Source organism: Nelusetta ayraudi, unplaced genomic scaffold (genome assembly GCF_046127955.1).
Source record: "Nelusetta ayraudi isolate G7.1 ecotype Tasmania unplaced genomic scaffold, CSIRO-AGI_Nayr_v1 ptg000020l, whole genome shotgun sequence".
Taxonomy (NCBI): domain Eukaryota; kingdom Metazoa; phylum Chordata; class Actinopteri; order Tetraodontiformes; family Monacanthidae; genus Nelusetta; species Nelusetta ayraudi.
The window spans coordinates 1,626,921-1,641,812 of record NW_027466070.1 but is presented as its reverse complement, the minus strand read 5'-3'; the positions used below and the strand labels follow the sequence as shown (position 1 = coordinate 1,641,812).

At 49.2% G+C, this 14,892-nt stretch overlaps 2 protein-coding genes across 17 annotated transcripts in view; both read left to right on the top strand.

Annotated features, from left to right (window-relative positions):
- Positions 1-14,892, top strand: part of tjp1b (tight junction protein 1b) — a 58,646-nt gene that overhangs the window by 31,743 nt on the left and 12,011 nt on the right. For 6 of the 16 annotated variants that reach the window (XM_076027318.1, XM_076027317.1, XM_076027316.1 and 3 more), the window contains exons 2-21: positions 2,065-2,121; positions 2,231-2,355; positions 2,491-2,593; positions 3,069-3,387; positions 3,753-3,859; positions 4,988-5,156; positions 5,347-5,491; positions 6,131-6,142; positions 7,593-7,726; positions 8,674-8,779; positions 9,143-9,293; positions 9,870-9,978; positions 10,090-10,309; positions 11,197-11,381; positions 11,924-12,019; positions 12,110-12,192; positions 12,290-12,500; positions 12,931-13,031; positions 13,127-13,480; positions 14,443-14,727. In XM_076027318.1, the coding sequence (XP_075883433.1) occupies positions 2,065-2,121; positions 2,231-2,355; positions 2,491-2,593; positions 3,069-3,387; positions 3,753-3,859; positions 4,988-5,156; positions 5,347-5,491; positions 6,131-6,142; positions 7,593-7,726; positions 8,674-8,779; positions 9,143-9,293; positions 9,870-9,978; positions 10,090-10,309; positions 11,197-11,381; positions 11,924-12,019; positions 12,110-12,192; positions 12,290-12,500; positions 12,931-13,031; positions 13,127-13,480; positions 14,443-14,727 (3,072 nt within the window). Of the gene's footprint in view, positions 1-2,064; positions 2,122-2,230; positions 2,356-2,490; positions 2,594-3,068; positions 3,388-3,752; positions 3,860-4,987; positions 5,157-5,346; positions 5,492-6,130; positions 6,143-7,592; positions 7,727-8,673; positions 8,780-9,142; positions 9,294-9,869; positions 9,979-10,089; positions 10,310-11,196; positions 11,382-11,923; positions 12,193-12,289; positions 12,501-12,930; positions 13,032-13,126; positions 13,481-14,442; positions 14,728-14,892 lie in introns of all 16 variants that reach the window. The other 10 variants (XM_076027320.1, XM_076027326.1, XM_076027314.1 and 7 more) reach the window with 6 other exon arrangements.
- The window catches only part of LOC142888865 (sulfide:quinone oxidoreductase, mitochondrial-like), a 62,179-nt gene continuing 56,800 nt past the window's right edge, over positions 9,514-14,892 (top strand). Inside the window, exon 1 of the mRNA XM_076027342.1 lies at positions 9,514-9,517. The gene's annotated coding sequence lies outside the window, so the exon portion shown is untranslated. The remainder of the gene's footprint in view (positions 9,518-14,892) is intronic.

Genomic DNA, 14,892 nt, shown 5'->3' with positions numbered 1-14,892 from the left:
CTTTTACATGGACTCTGACCCGCTTTTGATGACACTCTGCAGGAGTTCACACGTAGACAGCGACCCGATTGAGGTTGCAGCTCTATTAAATACCGGCGTCATGACGCTAACGTGGCTGAATAGGAGGCTCTCGCTGATTCGCCGATGCGTCTCCTGGGTTGTGCGACACCTGTCAGGCGTGCGCACGTTGCCGTATCATGTTTTCTCCGTCCGTGCACGGTGGCAGAGTTGGGTTTCTCACAGCTGGGAGTGACGGGGCCTCTGAAACGAGGATGTAAACACTCGCACACGCCCAAAAAAAAAAAAAAAAAAAAAAAAGGTAAAGAGGCGCCACAGCCCAGCTCGTCTCTCATCTGGGCTACCTGCGAGAAGCGGAGTGCAGCGGGCCGCCGCGCTCCTGCCGCGCTAAGAACTCCAACTCCGGACACCGGGGGATATTTTGAGCGTGAAGCCGCCAACGAGGTGGCGGAGCTCTGCTTTTAAAAGCGAGATTCATCTCCCGCCGCTCATCTGTCATCACGACTTCATGCTGCGCAGCGTGAGCTCACCACCCCCACCCCCACCCACCCCCCGCCCCTCAGTCCACCCAAACTGTTTTAACCGTCGGAGGGACGTGTGATGTTGCCACGGCCATTGTGGGTCGCCGCCGGGGATCAGTTGACACCATGAGCCTTATTGCTTCAGCTTCCTGTTTTGGGATTGTTATGTTGCCCCAGAGGGAACTCCTGCCAGGTGCTTTGTTTATTTATTTACTGACTTACTTACTTATTTGACAGGGTGAACACAGGCTTGCAGCTGATGTGATGCATACAGAGCAGGGGGCACCAGGTAGAGTAGCCCCCCTCCCCTCCCCCACAGGTCATTGAGTCATTGTTGATAATTATTGAGAACTCATTGACCTGATCAGTGTCTTCACATAGATCAGTATCATTAGTAATTATATATAATTGAGATAGTTTGTTATTTCAGGAGAGTGTGGGACCCATGAAGCAGCTCTCCGGTTCAAAAAGGGTGGTGACACCTGATATAGAGATTGCAGTTATTGCTAATTTCTCCACAACGGTGCACTATAATCTAAAAAATATACGTCAAATCTGATACAATTCAATCGGTCAGTCTTCTCATATGGCATTTATATGATATGAAACGGTCACTCGCTCGCTCATCAGTCGTCACGTGGTGACTTTGCTGTGGAGGCCAAGGTGGAGCTGAAGGAGTCAGAGGGGAAGGTCGGCTGCTGGTGCGGTGACCTCCCACCTGCAGGAGGCGGCGTTGGGCCGACGCGGCGGCGGAACGGCGAGCTGCCGCCATCTGAAGCCTCGCGTCTCGCCGCGACCGCCGCCCCGTGAAAACACGCGAGCCGACTCGGTGGTCCCGCTGTAAAGTGAGCATGATTGCAGCATGTGGTCTGTTTGGCGATGTGCGAGTGTGCGGAAGATAAAGGCACAACAACACAGCGGCGTCCGCGGCGGCGGCGTAAAGGAGGCGAGTGGAACGACCTGCCGGGTGCAGCCTTCTGTGTGCAAACCAGCGCTGACAGTTTGAATCACATGTAAAGTGCAGCTGCTCCCCCCCCCCTTTCACCAGAAAACGCTGCACTTATGGAGGAGAAGGAAGCGCACACGGTTTCCCGCTACACTGTTTCCTTTTATTTGCTGCTGCTCAGTTTTTCAGCAGGGCTGATTTTGTCATGTCTGTGTAAACTAAGTTTTGGTTTTGAATTCAGTCACTCTACTGATTTCATTTCAAGCTCAATAAATAATTGAGATAAATTCTTTTTATGCTTTTTATGGGAAGTTTTCCCAGTCAAAATCAAAGAGGCCACAGTTTCACTCCTTATTTTCTTTAGCGTCGTCTGGCGGAATTACGATGGTTTCCAGCCCGCAGCAAATGTCTGCACATGTGACTTTACTGGTGACCGATTTTTAATCATTGTCCTTGTTTTTTTGTCACAAGACCCTTCAAGGCCCCCCGACGGTGTCCCACCGCCTCATTCTGCCTCTTCTTCTGGCTCTACTTTCTGCAGATCGCGTTGATCTCACTCTGCTTGTGTTTGTGTTGCAGAGCGCAGCGATGGAGGAGACGGTCATTTGGGAACAGCACACAGTAACACTACACAGGGTCAGTACAGCCACGCTTGTGCTCTGCGTAGAGCAAATACTTTTGCATCTTAAAAGCAGGTGATGATTTTTCTTTTCCTCTCTGTAATCTGCGTCGTCTCGCCGTGCAGGCGCCAGGGTTCGGCTTTGGGATCGCCATATCGGGAGGTCGGGACAACCCACACTTTCAGAGCGGCGAGACCTCCATCGTCATCTCGGACGTGCTGAAAGGAGGCCCCGCCGAAGGCCTGCTGCAGTAAGACGTCCTCCATCACTGTCGGCCTGCTTGTTCTCCCTTTTTTTCGCCAGGATTGAATTACGCTACACAGAGACTCCAGCGTGGCTGTTATCTCCTTTTGTTTTATTTTCTCTTTTTTTCTCTCGTCTGCAGGGAAAATGACAGAGTCGTCATGGTCAATGCTGTCTCCATGGACAATGTGGAGCACGCGTACGCAGTCCAGCAGCTTCGCAAAAGTGGAAAAATTGCCAAAATTGTGAGTTTCTAAATCCTTTAATGAAGTGTTCCGGATATAAATAGAAGTCAGGACATCTTGTGTATAATATATGCATAGCCCTCTTACACATGTATTTAAGTTTTAAGCTCACACATTCACAAGTTTGGGGTCACTGACTGATTTCTGCATTGAATTCCATTATATAAGCCACTTCATGAAATAATCTGCCAGCATGCTGTAAAAACATCTCTAGTGAATGAAAATCAGTCAGGATGTGCTGAACACATCTGGGATGGCTTTGAGAATTGTTGCCTTGAAGGTCAAATTGACTGTGATTTTAGTGAATGGATATCAAGTGTGCAATGTGCAGAGCAATGTGTAGAGCATTCAAGATTATTATTTTATAAAATTGGTGATAATGGAGTTTAATTCTGAAACTAATAAATGGTGGTGTATGTGTGAGACTGCTACGTGGTCACAGGTTGATCGATGCCACCGGTTCTTCTTCCGCCAGACAATCAGGCGAAAGCGGAAGGTCCACGTCCCCATGGGCCGCCTGGGCGAGCGGGAGACCATGTCGGAGCACGACGAGGAGGAGGAGGACAGCTACGACGAGGAGATCTACGAGACGCGGAGCGGCCGCAGCGGCGCCTACAGCGGCGTGGGCGGGGCCATGGGCCGGCGCAGCGGCCGCAGCACCGGGCGGAGGGACAGGGAGCGTGAACGCAGCGGCTCGCGGGAGCGGAGCCTCTCGCCGCGCTCGGACCGCCGCTCACACAACCTGCCCCCGCGCCCTGCCAAGGTCACGCTGGTCAAGTCCCGCAAGAATGAAGGTGAGGCTCACAAAGTCGGGGACGGACGGATGGAGAGAGAGGGAGAGAAAACAACCGCGCAGTGCAGAGCGAGAGAGCGCGGGGAGAGGGGGAGGGGCGGGAGGATGTTCTACGGCAGGAACTGAAGCGCCATTTTATTTACTCATCCATTACGCCTTCTGCAACTGCCGGAGGGAGCAGAAGTTGCCAGCCGCAGCAGAATCGGAGTTTACTCAAGGAAGTCTAAGTAAAAGAGCAATTAATCTCCTTAAATCACAGCTGTTAATCCCAGTGAGAGCGCGGCCAGCCGGCCGAGTGGAGCGGAGCACAGCGGAGCGGAGCGCCCGTGCTAACATGCTCTTTGTTGCTGTCGTTCACTCTGTAAGCAGAATATGGCCTGCGCCTGGCCAGCCACATCTTTGTCAAGGACATCTCTCCAGAGAGCCTGGCCGCCCGAGACGGCAACATCCAGGAGGGGGACGTGGTGCTGAAGGTGAGGAGGGGTTGGGGGGTGACGGGCGGGGACGAGGGGTCGACGCAAGCTGCAACATGTTTCCGTATCGACAGAGGCCGCTCGCGCATCGTTGAGCGCTCGATCGCTCACTCCAGCGCGCTATGGCGACAGCGGCTGTTCTGTCTCTTTGAACGGCATCCACCTAAGACAGGGGTGGGCAAACCTTTTGACTGGTGGGGCCACAATGGGTTCTGAAATTTGACAGAGAGGAGAAGATAGATGGAGTGATTTAGTGAGGAAAACATATATCATGGGATATGTAGAAAACGTGCTTCAGTGTCCATTGAAAATGAAAAAAAGCAAAGTTACAACAAAATATCTGTATTTGAAGCCCCACGGTATTTAGCTCTTTATTGAAATGACTCTTAAAACACTGAAGTAATGGATGGAATGCTGCTATTTTGTGACTTACTCACTATTGATATAATTTCTTCAAATTGGGCAGGCCGGATTAAAAAGCCCAAAGAGCCGCTATGGCCCGCGGGCCATAGTTTTCCCATGCCTGACCTCAGGAGACATGCAAATGAATTGAGAGCTGTGGAAAGTCTGACTGACACAGTCACCGGCCGTGTTGTAATATGCATATGCAGCATATCAGAGCAATAGTGCATTATTAACCCTGTCAGGATGACATCAGCCGCTCAGTTTATCAGAGTGAGGTCACTTTAGCTGCACTCACTAGCATAAGCAGTGAGTGCACTGTGATGTGGAGTTTACTCATCTGAGGTGAATCCTAATTAATATTCTGACTGAAGTGAGCATCTGAAGTAAAGTGAGACAGAATGACGGCGATAAAAGATGATTGTTGATTTGCACAGATGGGAATTTATACCAGGAAAGAACCAAAACAACTTTCATAGTTACCTGTGTTAAATGTCACAGTGCAGTTAAAAATTACACCACAAACAATTTCAGCAAAACTATCAAACCTGACGTTTTTACCCGCTTAATCTACAACTAAGCTGTTTTATCAACACCTTACAATAAACTTGAGATGTTTAATGGAAGATGATCCACCTTTTATTGAAGCTCTCGTGTTATTCCTCCCCCCCCACCTCTGCTATTTCACTTCTAACAGCTTCTCCTCTCCCTCCAACCGTCTTGCAGATCAACGGCACTGTGACAGAGAACCTCTCCTTGATAGATGCCAAGAAGCTGATAGAAAGGTCAAAGGGCAAGCTAAAAATGGTGGTGCAGCGGGACGACCGGGCGACCCTGCTGAACATCCCTGACCTCGACGACAGCATTCCCTCAGCCAACGCCTCTGACAGAGACGGTGAGGGCCACGTTATGTGATGAGCTCAGCCAAAACCACCCTGTGTGTGTGTGTGTGTGTGTGTGTGTGTGTGTGTGTGTGTGTGTGTGTGTGTGTGTGTGTGTGTGTGTGTGTGTGTGTGTGTGTGTGTGTGTGTGATATTTCATAAGTCAATGCACGGCCAGTTTAACGGCGCCTGTCACTTGATCAGACATTTCAGATATCCACTCCCTGGCGTCCGATCACTCCAATCGATCGCACGAGAGGCGTCGTAGCAGCAGGTCCCGCTCGCCGGACCGACGGTCGGAGCCCTCGGACCACTCCAGGCACTCACCGCCGCAGATCAGCAACGGCAGGTAAAGATTTGCCATCCAAATGTGTTGTTTTATGAAAATAATAATTCAGGTTTTCACACATTTTTCCAGCACCGATATTTTGATAGTAGTTCCACCAGAACTATTTTTTTGTTTTTTAGAGTACAGCGTTGTTAAACGCCTCAAAACGTGACTGTTTCAAGGCTTTCCAAACTTTCTGAGGCTCGTCCCTGTGGAGTTATTAAAACAGCTCAAACATCGTGTCCTTCTGGTTTTGTTTGGTTTGGTTTGGTTTCCTCTCACTTTCCAAGGACTTTGGGCTGCTCGCGTGCTGCCTTAATTGCAGCCGACAGCCCACTCAGCACTTCTCCGTCGACTCGCTATTTCACTTTAAAAGTAGTTCATTATTATAATTCCTTATTTCAGTTTGATAAAACACCAGCGCAGTTCCCCCCTCCACTCGGATTATTGACCCGAGCGGGACCAGAAGTTAACTAATGAGCTGTGGTGGAGTCTGTTTTAGCCTTTATTTAAGCTGAGCGCTTGCATATGTCAGTGAGCACAAACTGCAGAGTTACTGAGGTCGTTTTCATTTTCAGAAAAAGACCAAACGTGATGATTAAAATCACTTTTAATGTTTGTCTGCCCTTTTTTTTTTTATTCTCTCTGTAACCTCATCAGCTGGAGAATACCGTAAGTTGGCACTAACTTAGTTGAAGTAGTGTAATAGTGATGACAGCAGTAGCTGCGGTAGAAGTAGTACCCGTACTACATCCTTAGAATATATGTAGATTAGATAACAGATAGTTCAGACTTAAATAAAATCAAGGTTTCTCTAACATTTGATGATTTGTATTATTTGATGGCCAAACATGCAGAAGCTCCAGCAAAGCATCAGGGGAAAATGATGCAAAATTAAAGAGAGAGAAATCGTTTGTTCAGTGGGGAGCAATTTGATGATAAATGGTGTAGGTCTGCTCCACTGCAGTCCCAGATGAAAGGAAATAGTCACCACATGGGGGCTTTAATATGTCTGGGGTTTTTTTTACGTCCAACATTGAAAATCCTGTGTTGAGATGCCAGAATCTCTTGGTGCCAGTTTGCCTCTGACGCATCAACGTGAACAATGTATGAGCAGTATTGTAATTACCAGGAAGGAGAAGCCGGCACAGGATGTTATTGTTTGCGTGAACCTGGTCTTTCACCTCTTGACCTTTGCCCCAATTGAGGACGTGCTTGTCGGAAGCTGGGCCTCCTTCAGAATGGGCAGAAATAAAGGAAGTTTGTTTCTTTGCGGCCAGTTCAGTCGCGCTCCTTCACTGCTAATTGGGCAGCCAGTCTGTGAATAAAGCATTGGTTGGCCATCTAAAGCGGTGCCAGTCAGCAGGCATGTGACCAGAAGCGTCGGAGCCATTAATCTCTCCCACTGGACAGCCCGCTTCTGGTCTCTCCTCTCAGACACGCCAGGCCACGCCAGCGTTTATTAAATCACAGGGAAAATTCTGTAGTCATTAACCAGAATATGAGTCATAATTAGACGGGGTGTTCGCGGGGTGTCGGTTTACTCGTCAGTGTTTAAAAAAAAAAAAAAAAAATTGGCATCCGAGTCAAACGTTTGCTGGTCCGCAGCCAGAGACGCAGAATGAGGTTCACCAGCGGGGCGGAACTCACTGCAACGTCTCTGATAAGCTGCTTAAGGGTTGAAAAGACAAAGTTGTGACCTCAGAGCGACACTGTGCAGGTTCTGCTGCCATAAAAACGATGCTCTGGAGTCACGCACTTGCAAGAAAGTGCTGGGCAGGCAACCAGAGTTCTGTGGCCGCCTGCCAGAGCAGCCAATCACCAGCAGGGGTGCCGTTCTTCCCTTGTCACAAGTCAGCGAATCGGCGAAATGGTTTTCAAACTATCGTTTCGAGGTAGGAAGGAATGAGTTGTGTCACTTTAAACTGAGTTTTGGGCAACACAAACACCTTCCCGTCGCTTGTGTCCCCTCCCTCGGCCAAGTATTCTTGGCTGTCTTGTTGCCTCCAAGCTCGACAGCCGACAGAATACACAATTTATGACAGACTCAAGCATTTTCTTTTTTTCTGTTTTTCCAAAGACTTGTATTGCAGTTTTAAAAAACGGTGTGCCTTGTGTGTAGCCACAGAAGTCGGGACGACGAGCGGATCTCGAAGCCGGCGTCGACGCCAGCCAAGCTGCCCGAGGAAGTCCCGCTACCGAAAGCGAAGGAGCCGGCCGTCGCCAGAGAGGACAAACAGCTCCCACCGCTCCCAGGTCGGTGTTTGACGAGCGGCCGTTAAAAGCCCCAACAATGCACCGGCAAACCTATAAACCTTTTAAGCTACATCCTGTTTTTAGGAGACTGAACACGTGGCGTCAGTTTTCCTGACCACTGGTGAGAGCAGTGTGACAATAAAAATTAGAATTTGAGGGAATGGTTGGATGGTAGCATCTCTACCTGGTTCCAACTATTTGAAGCTCTGCTTCACAAATTGAGAGGAAAAGAAGACGACAGTGTGAGCTCGTGGGAACTTTATTATTATATTTATTATTTTTTCATGACATGCTAATGATGTACACACAAAAAAATCAACAATATATGTATTATGAAACTGCACTATTTTCTTTTTTCTTTTTCTTTAATTTTCTGTTCCTTGAAAATCAATAAAAATTGAAATAATAAAAAAAAATTGAATTTGAGTTGGACAAGTCATATTTGCCCATTTTTTAAAGTGCGGCTAACCCTCCAAAAAATGTAATTAAAAAAAAAATACAAAATGGAAAGAAGTAAATAGTTGGAACCAGACGCCTGCTGAGCTCAGTTCGCCTGGAGCCAAGTGAAAATAAGCCGTATGAGTTGATCCAGTCTGACGTTTCTCTGCAGCCTCCAGCGCTCTGCTGCCTTTCTGTTTGACCTCCCCGCACAGGACTGTGTGTGTGTGTGTGTGTGTGTGTGTGTGTGTGTGTGTGTGTGTGTGTGTGTGTGTGTGTGTGTGTGTGTGTGTGTGTGTGTGTGTGTGTGCGCGCGTGCGTGTGCGTGTGCGTGTGCGCGTGGGCGTGTGTTGTTTTTCCAAAGAGTGTTGTTTCCAATTAAATTTTCAAGTCTCTAGTCGCCCGTATTGTTTCTTATATATATTTCTGTTCTGTGTTCTGTAACATGTCTGTCGCCATCAGCGCGCGTGACTAACGCTCATGTGCGACGTGATGTGTTTTTGCTCCAGAGCCCAAGCCCGTGTACGCTCAGCCCGGACAGCCAGATGTGGACCTGCCAGTCAGTCCCTCCGACGCCCCCGTGCCCAGTGCAGCGCATGACGACAGCATCCTGCGGTAAAACATCGACCAGATTTGTTTTTTGTTTTTTTGGTGCAGTTTTATTTGGCCACTTAAGCAGCAGCATCAGCAATGTATCGTGATTGTAATTGGAAGTGAATCGCATCGTTATTTTGGTAGCCTTCAAAAACAAAAATCTACACAGTGGTATATTAGAATGTAACTATCCCAGTTTTTATCAGCACTTTGCTTTTGCTCACTGGCCTTCACCAAAGAGAGAAACTTGGCCGGTGCTCAAGAAGCGCTCGGCTATTCATAAAGCTGAGCCGGCGGCGGAAGCGAATGAAAAGAGGTCGTCAGATGGTCGGCGAGTGAAAACAATCAGCTGGACTGTCGTCTGTTTTTTGGGGCTCTCCGCAGGCCGAGCATGAAGCTGGTGAAGTTCAGGAAGGGGGAGAGCGTCGGGCTGCGGCTGGCCGGAGGCAACGACGTGGGCATTTTTGTGGCCGGCGTGCTGGAAGACAGCCCGGCTGCTAAAGAGGGCCTGGAGGAGGGCGACCAGATTCTCAGGGTGAGAAACTCTTCCGCTCTGCAGCAGCGGCAACTGTTGGAAAGCGATTCTGGACAAACTCGAGGCGGTTGTGGTTGGGTTTTTTATTTTTTTAATCTCACCATAAACAGCTATTAAATGTTTTACTGTCAACAAGTGGCGCCTCATATTATCGATTATTGACCGTTTGAAAAGTTCTGACGTTCCCATTTTAATTCCTGATTTAAGACACTGGCCGCTTCCAAGTTCCTCCACACACAAGCTGGTGTCTTAGCAATGGCCCGGAGGGGAAACACACACACACACACACACACACAACCCATTTCCTCTAACTGTGTTTGTTCCATTTGGTCAAAGCCATATATTTTGCCATTTGCACCTCCTCTTCCTCCTCCTTCTTTCTCCACATTCAATAAGGGATGACTTGCATTCCTTCAGTGCAGTAAAAACTTCCCGTTGCCAAGGCGATGCCGCAATGTAAAGCACCTTCATCTGAGCAAAGAGTTAACCCGTAATGCAACTGATTGTTTATTTGTTTCAAGGGCACATATGTACAAGTTGGTGTCATTAAAGCATTTATATGTTTCCAAATTTCAGGTAAACAATGTGGATTTTGCAAACATCATCCGAGAGGAGGCGGTGCTTTTCCTTCTAGATCTCCCTAAAGGCGAGGAGGTGACTATTCTGGCGCAGAAGAAGAAGGATGGTGAGTGAAATGAGGAGAGTAACGCACAAGAGTGCACCAGACACCTACATCTGCCGGCTCTGACACCCCAACCCCCCACCCCCCCCCCCCCCCCACTCCTGTCCTGCTCAGTGTATCGGCGGATCGTCGAGTCGGACGTGGGCGACTCCTTCTACATCCGCACGCACTTTGAGTACGAGAAGGAGTCGCCGTACGGGCTGAGCTTCAACAAGGGCGAGGTGTTCCGCGTGGTGGACACCCTCTACAACGGCAAGCTGGGCTCCTGGTTGGCCATCCGCATCGGAAAGAACCACCAGGAGGTGGAGCGGGGCATCATTCCCAACAAGAACAGGTGACAACAGGGTTTTTTTTTTTTTTTGGCTGCGTTCAGACTGCATGCGAATCTGATTCCAATCAGATTCCTTCTCAAATCCGTGTCCACACTGTTTTTAGCAAGTGTCCAAATGGGATGTGGCTCTGTTCACACTGGACCACATTATTGACCCATCTGACAGGTTGCTGTAGCAACGACGTGGGAGCGGAGGCGTCATCCAGCGTAGCGTGTAGTGTGTGATGTCATATAACTGCGACAGCGGCACTTGATGCAATACAACTCCTGGAGCTTGGCTTGAATGGCGCTACAGTATCTCCCCACACACTGATGAGCCAATGAGTTTCCTCCTCTGGCCAGGCACTGCTGGTTCCTACTGCTTCTGTCTGCTCCATTACGTTCCAGCTCCGCACCTGGAATGGTGCCCTCTGGTCTGGAGCATTGGCTCTTGTGTTGCGTAGAGTGACGTCACGGACAGTCAAAACCCATCGGTGTGTTTGGAGCTGTTCACACTGAGACGCATCTGTCCAAATGCCATTCGAAACTACGTCCTGAAGGTGGTTTCAATCCATTTTGCAAAAATCGGATTTCATGTGGTTTGTGACTGTTCGGACTGCAAAAGAGCCATCCGGTTTCAATCTGGATGGGCTAAAAATTGGATTTTGGCAGGCAGTCTGAACGCAGCTTTTCTCTCCCATAGCCGTCCAGATCGCTGCGTCACTTGTTTGCTTTAATCATCCTTGTCGTGTTTTGTCCTCGGGGGCTGGGGGGAGGGTTGGTTTGGCACTGACGTCTTGCTAGCGGTGCCAAGTTTTACGACATCGCTATTAGCGTGCTTGACACTGTCTGTCTGTCTGTCTGTCTGTCTGTCTGTCTGTCTGTGTGTCTGGTGCTGCTCGCGTCAACAGAGCCGAGCAGCTCTCCAGCGTGCAGTACACCCTCCCCAAAACAGCAGGGGGCGACAGAGCCGACTTCTGGAGGTTCCGCGGGCTTCGCAGCTCCAAGAGGAACTTGAGGAAGAGCCGGGAGGACCTCTCCTCCCAGCCGGTGCAGACCAAGTTCCCGGCTTATGAGAGGGTCGTCCTGAGAGAAGGTGAGTAGCTCTGACGGATCGGCCAATTAAAAAAAAATGAGCAATAGTTAACAATTAATTGATTATCAACTCATTGTCGATTAAGAATTTAATTGATTAAATTAAATTAGTCGCAATTAGTTGAACATTTTTTACACTGGTGGTTAATATAATAACAGTGTAGTGACAGGAAAGAGCAATTCACGTGTAGATACTGAGTTGGCCATAATATATCCAGAACAAGTTAGTACTTTTAAACCACTCTGAAAGAAAAAAGTTGAAATTAGAAGTCAACTTAAAGTCAGAGGATAAATGTTTTTACTGTTCTCTAATGTAAAAATGGGTCCCATTGGAACCTTAACACTATTTAAGGGTTAAATAATGTGTTCTTTAATCATTTTTTATTGTGAAATTTAGGTTCTCAGAAAGGTTTGCCGCTTATCAATTAATCGTTTATCGATCGATAAGGTCAATCAGATAACAATGAATTAATTCATCGACAATTTGCATCCCTTATCAGCAGGTATGAGTGTTTTTATTATTTCATGTTTTTCCTCTTCAAGCTGGTTTCCTGAGACCTGTGGTGATATTCGGGCCCATTGCCGACGTGGCTCGAGAGAAGCTCTCCAGGGAGGAGCCGGATCTCTTTGAGCTCGCGAGTACGTCCATGTTGTTGTCGTATCGCCTTGCACGCCTGAGATTCCATCGAGGCGTCCCTGCCGCACTGACGCCTCTGACCCTGTTTGCAGAAAGCGAGCCGAGAGATGCAGGAACGGACCAACGCAGTTCAGGAATCATTCGTCTTCACACCATCAAGCAAATCATTGACCGGGTGAGTAGAGCAGATTTATTGCATTGCGAGACATCAGAAGCATTTTGGGTGATTATATCCCAGGTTTATTATTTACTTTTTTTTAACCTTTCTGCAGGACAAGCATGCTGTGCTGGACATCACCCCGAACGCCGTGGACAGGCTGAACTACGCCCAGTGGTACCCGATCGTCGTCTTCCTAAACCCGGATAACAAACAGGGCGTGAAGAACATGAGGACCCGGCTGTGTCCCGAATCCAGGAAGAGCGCCAGGAAGCTGTACGAGAGAGCCATCAAACTGAGGAAGAACAACCACCACCTGTTCACCAGTGAGTGGCCCCCACCTTCCCTCTCTCTCACTCTCACCCTCAGTGAAGTGATTGTGGGTCACCTCGCCTCTCTTCCCCTCTGTGTTTGGCCAATTTTTTAATAGGTCAAGCAAAAATGAGCATCTGGCTAACCAGAATGAGCAAAATTAGAATTTGTATATTGGAAGTTGGTCTGTGACTTGCAGGAATTTGTTGGAAGTGTTTGATGTAGTATTTGGAATCTCTTAGTTTTTGAATGACATGATGATGATGATGATGATGATGATGATGAAGATTATGATGATTGCTAGTATCTTTTGTGTTTTGTGGTACTTATTATTTCAGTAATTGTAACAGTAAAGTTATGGTTAAACTTTTCTTCTCTTCTCCTTTCTTTTCTTCTTTTCTCATCTCTTCTCCTTTCTTCTCTTCTCCTCTCCTCTCCTCTCAGCCACCATCAACTTGAACAACATGAACGACGGCTGGTACGGCGCCCTGAAGGAAACCATCCAGCAGCAGCAGAACCAGCTGGTGTGGGTGTCGGAGGGCAAGGTGAGGGAAGGGGACGGTCAGCAGCACAGCGCCTCCCGCTGGTCCTATCGGGGCGGCAGAACAACACCTAACGGCCTCTCCTCCTCTCTGCTCAGGCGGACGGCACCACGGAGGACGATCTGGACATCCACGACGACCGGCTGTCCTACCTGTCGGCGCCAGGCAGCGAGTACTCCATGTACAGCACAGACAGCCGCCACACCTCCGACTACGAGGACACGGACACGGAGGGCGGAGCCTACACGGACCAGGAGCTGGACGAGACGCTGAACGACGAGGTGGGTCTGCCGACGGAGCCCGCCATCACCCGCTCATCGGAGCCGGTGCGGGAAGACCCGCCCGTCATCCAGGACACCCCTGGTTACCCGGGATACCAGCACCCCGTGCAGCCCGAAGCCGCCGCAGCCCGCGTTGACCCCGCCTCCTTCAAGATGGCCGCCCCACAGCAGGTAACTGCCACTTTCACGTCACTCTTCAGCTCCGCTCAGGAAGCCATGTACGACGGCCACTCTGCTGTCTGGCTTGCTGACGTCTATTACCACGAAATGTCTCTTCGTTTAGCGAGAAAGACGTCTTCAGATGGATTTACACTGCAGGGTTCAAGTCACTCAATTCAGGTGTTTTTTTCTCCTCCAAATCCATAACATGAAGCAGGAGTGCAGGCACGATGATGTCAGAGATGTGAAAATAAATCAGATCAGAAACATGTTTGAAATACAGGTGATCCAGGTCAGGCGTCAGCTGCCTCTGCGTCCGGCCAGACTTTGATTATGGCTTCATTCTTTCTCCTTTGCACTAAAATGTGAATGTGTCCTTCTGTTTCTCTCTTCTTAAGCCTGACTGAGTGCAAATTTTTTTGTTTTGTTTTTTTAAACGTTTGTTATGTTGTCCTACAACCTGACTTTTATTTTGGTAGTTTTTCCGGAACATTGCAATCAATCGGTCCCCAGGGCAATTCAAGCTCAGAAAGAACATTAGTTAGTTAGCTGCAGCCGTCACTACAGGCCTGTCGCTCAGGCCACTTGTATTCATTGCAAACTATTTACCTCTGTTGTTTTAAGTTTATACCCAAGCCGAGTTGATGTTTGCAAGGTGCATCATGCATAAGCAAAGCTTACGAGAAGTGCAGACATCAGGCGTTATGCTCTTAAAAGCAGAAGTTAGCAGATGGTCAAAAAAGATGCAGACAGGCAACAAATCAGAATCCGGCGCAAAGGACCTGTGCTGAAAATCCAACCGTTTGAAGCTACTGCTAATGATCCGCGGCAAGTGCATTTCTCTGAGCGTGTCCTGCGGCCGCTGCAAAGCTGATTGGCTGTTAGGCCGCCGTCACAGTGTCGGGGTGAGTTGTTACTCTGTGTGCTCTTTGAGCAGCTTCTGTTACAAATTGTCTCTTCACGATGCTTCACAGCGAGATGAGGCTACTCTGCCCAATCCTACGTTGCCTCCTCCTCCTCCTCCTCCGGCGGCGGTGGTAGCGCCCCCTGCTGCTGCTGCTGCTGCTGCTGCTGCCGAGCAGCCCGTACAGCTAGAGGGTATGCACCCAGAGGAGCCGCCCGCTGCAGCCGCAGCTCCTCAGGCCGATTCACTTAGCAGCCCCAGCCCTGCCCCCGAGCTTATTCAGACCCCAACACCACCTCCACCACCACCACCACATGAACCCCACCCGTCTGGACTGCCCGGTCCAGAACCAAAGGTACCCGCTGCCTCACCAGCCACTCGGACCGGGCCTGGGCCCCGCCCCGATCCCCTCCACCCCTCTCCACTCTCCACCCACCACCCCCCAGCCTGCTGTTTTTTAACTGCCTGTCTTCTCGCACATGCTTTCCACACTCGCTCTCTGCATGACTTGCCCACACTG